The sequence below is a fragment of the Brassica napus genome, chromosome A3, assembly GCF_020379485.1.
Source record: "Brassica napus cultivar Da-Ae chromosome A3, Da-Ae, whole genome shotgun sequence".
Lineage (NCBI taxonomy): Eukaryota > Viridiplantae > Streptophyta > Magnoliopsida > Brassicales > Brassicaceae > Brassica > Brassica napus.
Window position 1 is genome coordinate 16,631,178 of NC_063436.1, and position 14,617 is coordinate 16,645,794.

A 14,617-nucleotide genomic window follows, 5' to 3' on the forward strand; every position below is an offset into this window, starting at 1 on the left:
ACCACAATTTTGATTATTTTTAATTTTAAGAAAACATTTCCATTTTTTTAACCATTCCATTTCTTGCTCTAAATATATACATGGGAGGCAAGGCAAGACGGTGGCCATCATCACCCGCCACCGTTGGCTCCGACAGTTAACAATTTTAACTCAAAAGCTTAATGGAAAAATGACTATGGATCTTCCATTTTCTCTTTCTTGTTCTTGGGACCAAAGCTTTTGATAATCAGAATTGTGTTTGTGGAGTCGACAGGATTTTTATAGGGACCAATTAGAAATCAAGAAGGATGAGAGGACATGGATTATCTACATTCAAGGCCACCAGGACCGATCTCTACTCAGACTAAGGCTCGCTTCAGTGAATCTCAACTTCTCAAGTAGGCATCTTTTGTTTGGGACTTTCGAATAAACATGACGCTAGAGTTAATAACCGATTACAATCATGGCACCTCTTCTCGTAGTAAGAACAATTCAAAAGCATAGATATACTAATAGCCTCTGTACGGATTTTGGATGGGGGAATAAGGTTAAAAATCTACAAGCTAGCAGTAGCCTCTTCAAGACTCTGAACTCCCTCCCCTTCTTCTACATCTGCTGCAGAGATTAGAGACGCAGACTGAATCTTTCCAGCATGATCAAGTCTCATGAGAATCACTCCCCTGAAGAAAATTTTCAAATGACAAACATATAAAATAACCACAAGGAAAGACTTGCCAAGTTTGGGAAGGGAATAAAGATAATACCGTGCGCGGCGTGATTGGATCGAGATGTCCCTGACTTTGATCCGGTTCACTGTTCCGGTTTGGCTCACTAGAACCACTTGCTCATCGCTTTCTCCATCCTCTGCAAGGGGAAAAAGACATTTTTAAGATTATAGAAAGAACGGTTTCAAAACATCTTGCGGAAGAAGAGTGATGTCTTTACCAGCTAGGGAGTAGCCAACCACAAATACAGCAGCAAGACGATCATCCTCGGCGAACTGAGAAAATGAGACCAAAGAATGAGTGAATAAACAAAGCTGACCAGAGAGTTATAATCCAGATCCTAACTTGCATTTCAATTAAACTAACTGGTGAGAGATGAGATAGTAATAATGGAGAACATACCTTTGATCCGATCAAACCAACTCTGTTCAGACGCGAAGGCTTGAAGCTACTCAGAGGAACACGCTTTCCATAGCCATTCTCACACACGAACAACAGCCACGGACCGGTTGATTGTTTCCTGCTTTGTGTTAACAGAGTACAGAAGAGGGCAAAACATTAACCAGTGTGACAATGACAGTGTTAACGAGCAAATGTAACTAAAGAAACACATACTCAGCCGAAGTTTCTTCTGACTTCACTTCAATATCTTTCCTCAGCGATGAAGGTATGATGTCCATGCTCGCCATCTTGTCAGCATTCTTGAGTCTCATGGCAGTCACTCCCTTTGTGTTCCTGCTCAGTGTTCGAACCTAACAAACAATAGCCATTAGAGTTCTCTCAAGTAACACAACGTTTACTCTAAAAAGAATCAAGAAGTCTAACTTACACCATCACATGTACTCAGGACTACCATTCCGTTTTGAGACGCCATAGCCACAAGATCATCGCTTGAGCAGCAACGAACCCATTTCAACTCATCACCAGAGTTCTGCAGACAAAAACACTTATGTCAGAACAACCTTTGTTAACAAGAGTGTACCAAAACTTGACTTGAAAGGAGAAAGTGAACAAACCAACTGAATCGCTATGATTCCAGTTGAGCGTATCCCTGAGAAGAGCTTCAAAGGCACTTTCTTGATGCAGCCATTCACTGTAAGCATCAGGAGATACTGGTCTTCGGAAAACTCGCTCACAGGAACAATGGAGGTTACTCTTTCGCCTTCTGACATTGACAATATCTGCTTCCACAAGTCACATTAGTATCTGCTTCCACAAGGCATGTATATACATAGAAACATGACTACCTGAACCAAAGGTGTGCCAGCCGCATTGCGAGAGCATTCAGGAATCTTGTAAGCACGGGTTGAGTAAACTATACCCCGGTCACTAAAATGTAAAAACAAGTGTTAGCAACTAATTACAAGGCAGATTGCAAAAAAAAAAACAAAGGCGGTTTCAGTTAAATAATACCTGAAGAAGAGTACATGGTCATGTGCATGACAAACGAGGAAGTCAGACATGGTATCATCAACTCTCAGCTTCCCAACCGATTTGCCAATGGTTCCACGGTTCTGGAGATTGAACGTATCAGGCTTCATCTTTTTCACATAGCCCTTCTCGCTGATTGCCTGAAACCATCCAGAGATCAAAAGTCACAAAACAAACAAAGTTGTTGAGAAACTTCCTAGATTTAAGTATTGAACATACCATCAGCATCTCTTCATTTGGGATAACGTCAATGTCATCGAGGTCACCACTGTCTGAATCTTCCAACACTGACCGCCTGGGAGTTGAGAATCTGTCCTTCAGCTCTATTGCTTCTTGCTCGATTAACTAAAGAAAATATCAAATAAATTAGTAAGTAACATGAACATGATGAAAACGAAGTAAAGAGCTATATCTTCTCTATAACATGGCCCATAATAACACAAGATTCTTTCACTAGAACAGTTATGTATATAATATATGTAGTAAGCAACTCAACGAATACAAGGCAACAAGCAATAGTCACTGTTTCCTGAGAAAGCTTAAGGAAGAAGCATTAGAATGTTTGTTACCTTCAAAATGTTAGCTCTGCTTGACAGTAGCTGTTCCAGCTTTGCAATTTGCTCAGTCAGTGAAGTACTCTCATCAGTAAATTTCTTCCGCTGTGAAGGTAGAATCGAGTTAGAACATCTTCAAGATTACAAGTATCAATTTCAAAAAAAGGATGACGATTGAATAGAATAACAAGGCACCTCAAGAGCAGTAAGTCTTCGAAAACTTATCGCCAAGATCGCCTCAGCTTGCTCCTCAGAAAGCCCATATTCTGTATAGATAAATTTCACCATGTTAAAATTCATTATAAATCTTTGCAAGCAACAACAAACCTAACACCAAATGGAACTTGATTAACCAACCAAGACGAGAAAATATTATGTTGCTTCATATGTAATGTATTCATTTGAAAAATGTGGATCCTAAACTTATGTTCATCAGTCCATATAAGAAAATAATACAGTTAATTGTGAAAGTAAAAACACAGCTTACCACTCTGTAAAGCAGCCGAAGGGGAGGAAGCTTTTCTGATGAGTTGGATTACTGCATCCACATTGTCAAGTCCAACCGCAATACCCTACAGTGGAGCAATTAGAAGGAAAACATTAGTTAAACAGAGTGTTAGATAGTGAGATCGTGGTCTTCATACATCACAATCAAATAGGATATTTCGAGAGTACTTATAATTAAGATAAAGAGCACAAAACACACACCTCAATAATATGCTTTCTTTTCTGTGCATGTGAAAGCTTGAACCTTTCGCGCCTTTCGACAACAGAACATCTGAAATCAATAAATGCCTACACACAAAAATAATAATCCAATATGAAAGTAGTAACAGACAATTAAACATCCTTCTGGCCTATGTTCTTGGACAGTCCAAAAATATATATTAGCAAGATCGATTTTCAGTTTATTTATTATATAAACCCAGTAACTTAAAAAGGACAAATGATTTACATAGGCAACTAGTTACCTGAAGCAATTCTTTTAAACCCATTAGCTTGGGCTCTCCATCACAGATACTGCAAAACACGTAATATTAATAACCAGGTAAGATCAAGGAATACAACATACTCATTAGAGAAACTGTAAATGCTTCTCTACATAACCAATGTGGAAGCTATTTTTTTCTGTTTCAACCATAAGTCTCGAGACTCTTGAGTTAAATAAGATAACCGGCAAAACAAAAAGGGAATTCAGAGTAACTCACCCAACCATGTTGCAGCTGAAGCTTGATTGGAGTGCAGTGTGCCGGTAAAGGTTGTTTAGCACAAGTGCTGGATCACCTCCTCGTTTGAGCTATGAGAAATATTATATATCAAAACCGTTACCCTCCACCATGGAATGTTAAAGCACAAAGTAAAGAGTGCAGAGCAAACAGTGTAATACCTCAATAACCACACGCATCCCATTACGATCACTCTCGTCGCGTATGTCACTTATCCCCTCTAGTACCTTTACATTTACAAACACATAACGTCAAAGAATGAAAAAAAAAAAACTTCGCAAACATCAACTTAGTATATATTTGCATGATACATCACTCAGTACCTTGTTTTCAACAAGTTCGGCAATCTTCTGAACAAGCGTAGCTTTGTTGGTCTGGTAAGGAATCTGCAATAAAGTTCAATTCAGAGGTTAGTTACTCTACAGGAAGCCTCCTTGGAGATTAGTATATAACTGAAAACTAAGCCAATCACCTCTGTGATGATAACTGCATTGCGTTTTGTCTTTGCATCCAACATTTCAACTTTAGTTTTTCCTCTCACTACAACACGCCCTCGGCCAGTTCGGTAAGCATCTAAGACCCTGCAAATGCAAGATTAACATCACGAAATAGCATATGCATGCAAGATAACGGTATTCAACAAACTCGAAAGAAAAAAATAAGTGTAGATATGTATTAGATAACATGTAAGCTTTTACAGTACAATCAGAAAATACACAGTGGTTAAAAAACTGCATAGGACAAGCAAATAAGGAAACATATTTACCAGTTTTCAGACATAAGTAAATAAGGAAGTCTGAATTAAAACAGAAGCAAACAGACTCAACAAACGAGATAAGATAAAACTGGAAAGCAAAGACTTACCCAAGGTTTCCCATAATTGTTCCTCCGGTTGGAAAATCAGGTGCAGGCATGTATTCCAGCAGTTCTTGCAGCTGAATGGGACAAAGAAGAAAGTGGAAACAGCATCATATGACAGGACACTAAAGCAAAGAAAGAAGAGAAGAGGTAGCTATTGTACCGTTGCTTCTGGATTGTGGATTAATGCGCAAAGCACATCCACCAACTCCCCAAGGTTATGAGGAGGAATATTCGTAGCCATGCCAACCTAAACAGAGGGGAAATTATCTAAACTCAATTAGATATTGTAATAAAGAATAAGTAAAAAAGTCAAAGGTTTGTCGGATTATTTTTACCGCAATCCCAGAAGCTCCATTAAGCAACAGAGCAGGAAGACGAGCTGGTAAAACAGTTGGTTCCTTTTGTGAGTTATCAAAGTTCGGCACAAAATCAACCTGTAAATAAATTTTAGAAACAAAAGAGAGGCTTAAAAGACAACAATTATTCAACTTGGCGAGTAAGTGAAAGCCGTATGTATGATTTACCGTATCTTGGTCAAGATCAGCTAACAACACTGCCTCTGCAAGTGGCTGTAGAGAAGAAGAAAACAAAATCAACCATCTGAGGACACTAAACAGAAACACATAACAAGAAAGAAGAAACATAGAAGATGACACAAAGATACTCACGTCGAGTCTGCACTCAGTGTAACGCATAGCAGCAGCAGGATCTGCATCAATGGAGCCGAAATTTCCATGGCCTTGGATAAGTGGACATCTCAAGGAGAAACTCTGCAAACGACAAGATGCAAAAAGAGTTCAGACATGTGAAGACTACACAACACTCTATGGTGGATTAAGACATGTATATATACCTGAGCCATCCTAACAAGAGAATCATAAACAGCAGTATCTCCATGCGGATGGAATTTACCAAGAACCTGTAGTTTAAAGCATTCCACAAGCACAAACATTACTCAGCAACACACTCACACATCTCTAGAGAAAAATTGAAAGAAAAAAAAAACACTTAACCTCTCCGACAACTCTTGCAGACTTCTTGTATGGCTTCTTAGAAGACATCCCCAGCTCGTGCATAGCAAACCTGCAAGAAAGACTCAAACTTTATATAAAAAAAAAATCGAATTTTTATTTTCTTAACTTAAAATTTCAAAACTTAACAGTATTCTCCGATGAACAGGCTTGAGACCATCTCTAACATCAGGCAAAGCTCGTCCAAGGAGAACAGAGAGGGCATAAGACATGTAAGACTCTGTAGCCTCCTTGTGAAGCTCAAAGGGAACTATACGAGGGTCACCGCCGCCGTCGTTGCTGTTGTTGTTATCACCGGAGACAACCAAGCCGCCGTTGTTGGAGGACTGAGGAGGAAGGGAGGAGATGAAGCGGAGGCCGGAGGGCTGAGTGCGGCGGAGACGGCATAATGGGTCGGCGAGGGGGAAGCGGAAGTGGCGAGGGTGGCTGAGGGAACGGCGGAGAAGGGAGGAGGAGAGGCGGAGAGTGGAGGAGAGAGACATGAGGGAGTTAGGGTTAGGGATCGAGACAGTGGAGTGGCAAAAGGGTGTCATGCCCAAAGGGTTTTAAGGATTTGTAGAGGAAGAAAGAAAAGGGATTTTAAAAAAAAGTTAAAACCCTAGCGACACCGGAAGGTCCGAAGATTTTTTTTTCTCAGGCGCCAATTTCAAGAGTTTGTGTCGGGTGGGGCTTCCTGTCCGAACAAAAACACTTATCCACACTCAATTTGTGATTTCTTAAGGTATTTTTATTTTATTTTATTTTAAGGGCTTATTGGCCAAATGGCCATATTTTGGAGATAAGTCAAGGAAGTAGCTATGATTTTGACATAATTCATTGTCTGACTTTTGTGCTTCCTTCTATCCGGTTATACCCTTTCAAATAACAGGTTACCGGTTTCATATTATAAAGTAAACGATGTGGAGTTTTTGTGTGGAATCATAATAATCACATAACATATGGATTACGTTGTGCAGCTGTATTCAACACATATGATGTAAGGGTATGATCGAGAGGAGTGGATAACAGTTGTAAGTGTGTCATAAACAATTCTAACCTAACGACGAACTGAAGATGACGACAAGTATATTCTATACTGATTGTATGAGTTTCCATACTATGTACCGTATGTGGAATAGTAATATTATAAATATAGTTCCAAGTGAAATATGGTCTTCATAATTTCGCTACTGTTAAAAAGGTACATGATGCAAGGAAAGTACGCAATGCTTTACCCAAAATCAAGCCAAATATTCCATAAATAAATTTATCAACCACACAGAAATAAACTAAAGGCCAAATAGTATGGAAATGTAAACTCTCGGTAAACCACACAGAAGAATATGTAACCTAACCCAAATTTAATGGAATGTGGGCACATTGTGTTTGTTGTACGGAAAACCTTGTGACCTTCTATTTTGGTTAAATGAAATGATGCCAATGTTAACTTCTGATAATATATGTCCGTTATAAGGTGAATTAACGTTTATGACGTATATTACGTGAGAATGTCTATTCCATATAGAATACACTATGTAATTTATCTGAAAACTGTTATTCCATATAAAATATACTATGTCATTTATATACTAGTTGCATACATCCATGATTGATTTACAAAATCTAATGGGGGATTGGTAGAAGAATACTTGACACTAAACACTAAACAAAAATTAGGAAAATATGAAAGTCGGATAGTTGGTGACAGCTACTCCTAATGAAAGAGTATGAGGATGCCACGTGCTGAAGTCGATTTACTAAGATATTTTTACTGTGTAAATTTAAACAACTGGTGTAGGTTAATGATTATAAATGTGTGTATAGGGTTACGTACACATTTGTACCATCCATTACGAGAAGACTTCTATATTATATACAATGTACTATTTAAAATGATACTATGTGCATACTAGAGCAAAGATTGAGTAACATGAAATACAAAGCTAATAGAAATGGTAATAGAACACTTAACATTAAACACTAAACCCAAGTTAGAGAAATATAAACCCCAATCCATAAGCAACCCAAATCTCCAGGAAACTAAATTCACATGCCATAATACTAGAGACATGTATTTACATTCCTCATTAGCCACATGAAATACAAAGCTAATGGGAATGGTAATAGAACACTTGACAGTAAACACTAAACCCAAGTTTAGTAAATATAAATCCCAATACATAGGCAACCCAAGTCTTTGTGAAATTAAATCCACTGGCCATAATACTGAAAATAGGTGTTAACCTTTTTTTTTGCCGGTAGGTTCAAAGCATGTCTCAAACAATCTATTTGGATGGTCTAACTCGTCCATACCAAACCTGAAGAATGAAAAGTAAGAGAAGCAAAGAGTGAGGACGGTTCACAATGTAATATTCAATATATAAATGAATTATGAGTCAAACAAAATAAAAATAGCTAACGAATGGAAAGACGTATGATGTAAAAGTATGATTCCATGTAAAATGGAATAATGTGAACCTTATACTATTCCACTTAACATGACATATAGCAATGAGATATACTGATACAAGCATACAATGAAACATCTATGTCTTGCAGATGCTATTCCACAAAATAATCGATATTTCTACACCATGAACTATGCATCGCAGAGACAAAAACCACAATTCAAGCATAACTTAGAATAAGAACATCAGAGAGAGAACCACAACCGACCACAAATTGCAGCAAAGCAAAACATAATAGCAAGTGATAAAATCCTCAGTGGAATAGTTGAATGGGATAAGTATACTATTACATTTCAAATGGAAACCGGATTCAAAATATCATACTATGTGTACCGACTGAGCATTTCTAATCAATGATATTCCATGCATCTTCCCCTAAATTACTACACTACTTATTTCACAGCACCGAGAACTTAGTGGGAGAGACTAATTCTGAATCGGGGACGATCGAATTCACATCAGCCGATGATACAGACCTAGAAACTATAACACTTTGATTATGAGACGAGCCCCAAATTGGAAGAAAATAAGCACATAGGACGACACGGTGAAGAGAATCTACAACAGAGAAGGAGAACTTACGGGGGGTTCAGAGATCTGAGAAGAATCGAAGGGTGAAGTTGGGTAGAAAGGGTTTCTTACTACCGCCGCTGAAACTCTAACCAAGAACTGTAACGCCGAAGAAGATTGAAAACAGAGGATGGAGGATCTGGAAAAGATGTTGATTGCATGCAGAGTGGAGGCGATGGATGAAAGCGGTGCCGGAGACCGTTCGACTGCAGCAAAATTAACAGAGAAGTTAAAAGGAGAAGATGTGAAGAAGGGTGAGACACGAGTTATTTTTGTGGGATGAATAATTAAAATATTTAATTATTTTTGTATCAGGTTGAGCCGGTTGTTTTTAGGGGTATTACAGTATTATTTTATATTTTTAACAGCATCTATAGAATCGTTAGGTTAAATGGCTACATGGTGAATATTGGTTTTTTTTGTGGTTATAGCCCCCAATTACCCTTATTTTAAATAAATAATAATATTTTACTCATCTGACCAAAGAAAGTATATAGATATATTATTTTATTAATTATTAAACTTTCAAACATATTAAAATATAATAAACTTGTTGCTGTATCATTTTTCATGATCAAGTTTTCAATAATAATTAATCAATAATAATTTAATAATTTTTTTAAAAAAATTGTTATAAAATAATTAAAAATCATGGAAAATATATAAATTTATTTTGTGAAAATAATCTAAAAAATATGTTTAAGAAACATGGAAAATAATCAACTATCTTCAATTTCGATTTACAGTATACCTCTTTAAATTAATAATCTATAAATTAATATACACTAAAAATCTCTATAAAATAATATAATTTTATAGTTTTAAATTGAGTTTTTGGTTCAATTAGTATATCGATAAATTAATAAAAAAAATATAGTTTTGGTGTAGTCCCAACATTATTAATTTATAGAGGTTTTACTTTATGTATTTATAATAGACATCTTGTGAAAGTAAATTTATAAAAATGGTGTATGTACAATTTCTCATTTAATAGAACTGAAATTGTGCCTTTGTTTAGGTGATCAAGCTCACAAATTGTTGAAAAAAAGGGTCATAAACTCGGGTTGGGCCTTTTCATATTCATCCTTCACATATGAAGTAGCTTCCTAAGCTTGTTATGCATCTTTTTTTTTTTTGGCAACGTAGCTTGTTATGCATCTACAAAGGCGAAACAACATCCCCTGAAGCCTAAACCACTGAACCAACCTTCATATACACCAGGTGCCTTCAAAAGAATCTTGTATAGCTCGATCAGTGGCTCCGCATATTCCACCAGAAACTCACATTTTAAAATAGATAAGTAATATTAGGAAGGCGAGAGAGTGTGCCCGCATTGGTTTCTTCATAGAACTTAAGCCGGACACTAAAATTAGCTTTCCAAAATCTTCACGATTGCCTGAGGCTCAAGCTTCTAATCCTGAAAATTTTAAGTATCACAAACATTCTTACAAGTCATCATATAAAGAGCTCACTGAATCATTTATGCACATAACGAGACTTCTACAAGAATTCAGGAGCATTTTTCCTTTAGTAACCCGTGTGTTTTCCGAGAAGTAATGCTCTGCTGTTGTAGCCAAAGCCAATTTCAGCTCATGATGCATCCCAAGTATGATAGTATTACATAAATTTATAAACCTGATTTATTTTATTCCGCCTACTTACACCCTAAATCGTTGAGCGTCATGGAAGATGATTAGATTTTATATTGTATTTTGGCTTGGATCAAAAGATTTTAAAATAAAAGGCCAATAGTTTTGTATCATTGCCAACAGAAGGTTTAATAGGTCTATTGCAGGAGCTGCATGAAAGAAAAAGAAACTGCCGACAGTCTCTCTCTCTCCACAAATAAGCGTCATCTGTAGGAGGTAATGCTTCTTTGGAAGTGTTGGTCTGTTGAGTATGGATAGGAGTTAGTTTGGCATTCGGTCCTCTTGCTAGTTTAAAGGTCGTTTTCTCTGGAGGAGGTGTGCCCGATGTGTCCCATTGCTCTATATGTGCGGTGGGTTAAATGGGTGTATACGGTCCCGTGGTTGGAGGATTGGAGGCAGCAATCTCCACTTCACCATCCCGAACGACGGCACCGCCGGTCTGTGGACTCCTCCTCGTGCTGCTGGTGAGGCGATTTTGAACGGACTTGCGGTTCCGTGATGGGTTTCTTTGTGTTGGTGTTGATGATTGAGTCTCTTGGAAGCTGTAGGCCTTTGCCCGGTGCTTCAAGGTTTAGGGGTGCCTTTCTCTCCGGGAGCTCGCGGCAACCGGGAGCTTAGTCCGCTCATACCTCTGCTTTGGACCATCGACGCTACGCTACTTCCGGTCCTTCTCATTGATCTTTCTTCTTCCGTTTAGAATCAGAATTTCTTATAGGTGTTCTGTTTAGTTTAATTACTGTTCTTCCGCTACTTGTCTTCTTCGTTCTTCTGTAAAAAATTAAAAATTTGGTATAATAAATTTAACATTTTACCAAAAAAAAAAAAAAAAAACTGCCGACAGCGTACAAAAACAAAATGAATCAAATTCATTCTTATCAAACATGTATATTCGTTGACAGCTTGATATCAAATTATATATTATCATCCAAAGTTGACATTATAATCCTAAATAAATATTGTAGTGTTGAACCGTAGAATTTCGGGATAATTCACAAACATTCCAAGTAACATATATGTTTCGATATTTAGCAAAAAAAAAAACATATATCTTTCGCCGACATATTTTTATGCTTAAAAACATGAGAGCCACTTATACTTAAAAATACATTCTTGATGATTAAGATTAATTTATTTCTAATGATCTTCTTTATGCCTCGCACGTAAGTTGTTAGTTTTGTTCGAATTATTATATTACCTATGTATTTATATTGACTCTATAGCCTCCACAAACCAAACACAAGAAACAATCAACTTCAAAACAAAGAAAATGCTATCCACATACGGCAAAGTAGACGAGCGTGAGCATGCCATGCTCGAAGCTCGACGCAAGTCGAGGAAGAGAATCGCAATCATCGCAGTATCACTAGTCGTCCTCGCCGGAATCGTGTTCGGAGCCGTCTTCGGAACCATGGCTAACAAGAAGTCAACGACCGCGGAGACCAACGTTAACGGAGACTCAATCTCGGTTTCCGTTAAAGCCGTTTGCGACGTTACATTACACAAAGAAAAGTGTCTCGAAACGGTCGGAGCGGCTCCAAACGCAAGCAGTCTCAATCCAGAACAGCTCTTCATATACGCCGTCAAGATCACGATCGCAGAAGTATCAAAAGCTCGTAACGCGTTCTCTTCGTCGGGCGACAACACGACCATGAGTGCTTGCGTTGAGCTTCTTGACCTAACGGTAGATAACCTCAACAACACGTTAACATCGTCAGAACACGGTGACGTCACGTTACCTGAGCTAGTCGAAGACCTACGTACATGGCTGAGCTCAGCGGAGACGTACCAAGACACTTGTGTTGAGACTTTGTCTGAGTTTAACGATCAAGAATCAAAGACGTTCGGTGAAAGTCAGCTCAAGAACGCAACGGAGATGACTAGTAACGCCTTAGCGATCATCACATGGCTAGGTAAGATCGCTGACTCCTTCAAACTCCGGAGGCGTCTGCTTTGTATGAATAAACTACTATATGGTAGTTGGATAATTAATAAATTGATTATATAAAAAAATTAGGTTAATCCACTTAGTGTTAATTTATTTTGAGTTGGAAACTTATGAAACATAACATAACATTTTTAACTATATTCACACATGGTTAGGTAAGATCGCTGACTCCTTCAAACTACGGAGACGTCTGCTTAGTGCTGACTTGGCGGTGGACTTCAACGTGGGAAGGAGGCTGTTGCAGAGCACGGATTTGAGGAAAGTGGCGGATATTGTGGTGGCGAAGGATGGATCAGGGAAGTATAGAACGATACGTAGGGCTTTAAAGGATGTGCCTGAGAAGAGTAAGAAGAGGACGGTTATATATGTGAAGAAAGGAGTTTATTTTGAGAATGTGAAAGTGGAGAAGAGCATGTGGAATGTTGTTGTGGTTGGAGATGGAGAGAGCAAGAGTATTGTCTCTGGTAGACTTAATGTAGTTGATGGAACTCCCACTTTCCAGAGCGCCACATTCGGTAAATCTCTATCTATTTTTTTCTTAAACAAAGAACTCAAGTTTGTTGTTTTACTAATAATTTTATGCTCTAAAAACATAACATGACACACCAACTAATCTTATAACCTCAAGAATGGATATTTTTAATATTTTAAAAAAAATTATAGGAAAAAGCAATCAATTGTGTATCTCATATAATTTTTTTTTAAACTTGATATAAAAATTGTGTGTCAAGCTACTCATTGCAAATTGGTTTAGAGTTAGAAACTCATAAAACTTAATATACTTAGCATTAACATGATATTAGGATCTCATTTGTTGATCGAGGTAAGGTATATTCAAAAACGTTTTACTAGTCCTATAGTAACATTTGGTTCAAGAAATACTAATAAGAATTAAGAACCATCATTCTGAGTGGTTAGACATTAGAAATTTAAAGGAAAATACATTAATATACAGAGAGTTTGAGTTAATTCACTCATTATCATCCAATAAAAGTTGGTTCAATTGCTCTGTGTATGCCCTGCTTGCATGCTATGTGTGGAGAAGGGATTGAAAACAGTGAAACCTGAATTAAATCAACTTCAATGCTTGTTTTGTGGCTACAATAACCAAAATGAATCTTATATGAACAAATCTTCACAAGGAAGATATATATTCGTTGCTTGTCACCGAAGAAACCAGTTTTATATTTTACTTTATTACTAGAAACTTGTTTGTACTTTGCTATGTTTCAAGAAACCAGTTTTGACATTACAATATTATGTTTTCAACAGCTGTGTTCGGGAAAGGGTTTATGGCAAGAGACATGGCCTTCATCAACACAGCCGGTCCATCCAAACACCAAGCCGTAGCTCTCATGGTAAGCGCGGACCTCACCGCCTTTTACCGTTGCACAATGAACGCATACCAAGACACGCTTTACGTGCACGCGCAGCGCCAATACTACCGTGACTGCACCATAATAGGAACAGTCGATTTCATCTTCGGTAACGCAGCGTCCGTTCTTCAAAACTGCAAGATTCTCCCTCGCCGACCAATGAAGGGGCAGAAGAACACAATCACCGCTCAGGGACGTAAAGATCCGAACCAGAACACAGGAATCTCGATTCACCGTTGCACCATATCTCCTCTAGGTGACCTAACTGGTGTTCAGACGTTTTTAGGCCGGCCCTGGAAGAACTTCTCCACGACGGTGATAATGGATTCGTCTCTACATAGGTTTATTGATCCTAAAGGGTGGTTGCCGTGGGTTGGAGACTCGGCTCCGGATACTATATTTTACGGTGAGTATAAGAACTTTGGCGCTGGTGCGTCGACGAAGAATAGAGTTAAGTGGAAGGGGTTGAGGTTTTTAAGTAAGAAGGAAGCAACTAGGTTTACTGTTAAACCGTTCATTGATGGAGGAAGATGGCTTCCGACAACTAAAGTACCGTTTAGGTCCGGTCTCTGAGTTCGTTTTCCGACAAAGAGATTCACTTTCAAATCTCTTTATTTATTTTTTTGGATGTGTACGTATTTACATAATTTGCTATAATGCAAGTGTTTATCGTTATTCTATTGTATCATTTGTTTGATTAAATTCAAATTCATTCGTTAACATTTTGTTACGTGCACATCAAGTTATCCAAAGGCAAGACATGTTCATGATTTAAGAATGTAGCTTTTTAGTTTTTATCTACCAAATTCTCCTTAACCTAAAA

The 14,617-nt window shown here is 37.8% G+C and overlaps 2 protein-coding genes across 4 annotated transcripts; one reads left to right on the top strand and one right to left on the bottom strand.

The window, feature by feature from the left end:
• Positions 1-359: 359 nt before the first annotated feature.
• Positions 360-6,494, bottom strand: LOC106353026 (DNA gyrase subunit A, chloroplastic/mitochondrial-like). Of its 2 annotated transcripts, none has more exons than XM_022716322.2 (27): positions 5,937-6,494; positions 5,790-5,859; positions 5,630-5,695; positions 5,445-5,546; positions 5,301-5,345; positions 5,112-5,210; positions 4,937-5,023; positions 4,780-4,850; positions 4,388-4,496; positions 4,239-4,301; positions 4,077-4,142; positions 3,898-3,986; positions 3,661-3,709; positions 3,398-3,484; positions 3,177-3,261; positions 2,885-2,955; positions 2,705-2,794; positions 2,355-2,480; positions 2,118-2,275; positions 1,952-2,033; positions 1,721-1,885; positions 1,534-1,635; positions 1,320-1,456; positions 1,107-1,227; positions 925-979; positions 744-843; positions 360-659 (listed from the first exon to the last, which is right to left on the bottom strand). In XM_022716322.2, exons 1-27 carry the CDS (start codon positions 6,338-6,340, stop codon positions 536-538), a joined length of 2,823 nt encoding a protein of 940 aa, XP_022572043.2. In that variant the 5' UTR covers positions 6,341-6,494; the 3' UTR covers positions 360-535. The 2 variants fall into 2 exon arrangements, with proteins under 2 accessions (XP_022572043.2, XP_013648155.2); XM_013792701.3 differs by having other exon boundaries at positions 1,107-1,224; positions 5,937-6,493.
• A 5,141-nt stretch (positions 6,495-11,635) lies between these two features.
• On the top strand, positions 11,636-14,577 carry LOC106356765 (putative pectinesterase/pectinesterase inhibitor 24). 2 transcript variants are annotated; one of them, XM_048776373.1, is made up of 3 exons: positions 11,636-12,416; positions 12,574-12,933; positions 13,691-14,577. In XM_048776373.1, exons 1-3 carry the CDS (start codon positions 11,741-11,743, stop codon positions 14,365-14,367), a joined length of 1,713 nt encoding a protein of 570 aa, XP_048632330.1. In that variant the 5' UTR covers positions 11,636-11,740; the 3' UTR covers positions 14,368-14,577. The 2 variants fall into 2 exon arrangements, with proteins under 2 accessions (XP_048632330.1, XP_013651941.2); XM_013796487.3 differs by having other exon boundaries at positions 11,648-12,383; positions 13,691-14,575.
• The last annotated feature ends 40 nt before the right edge of the window (positions 14,578-14,617 follow it).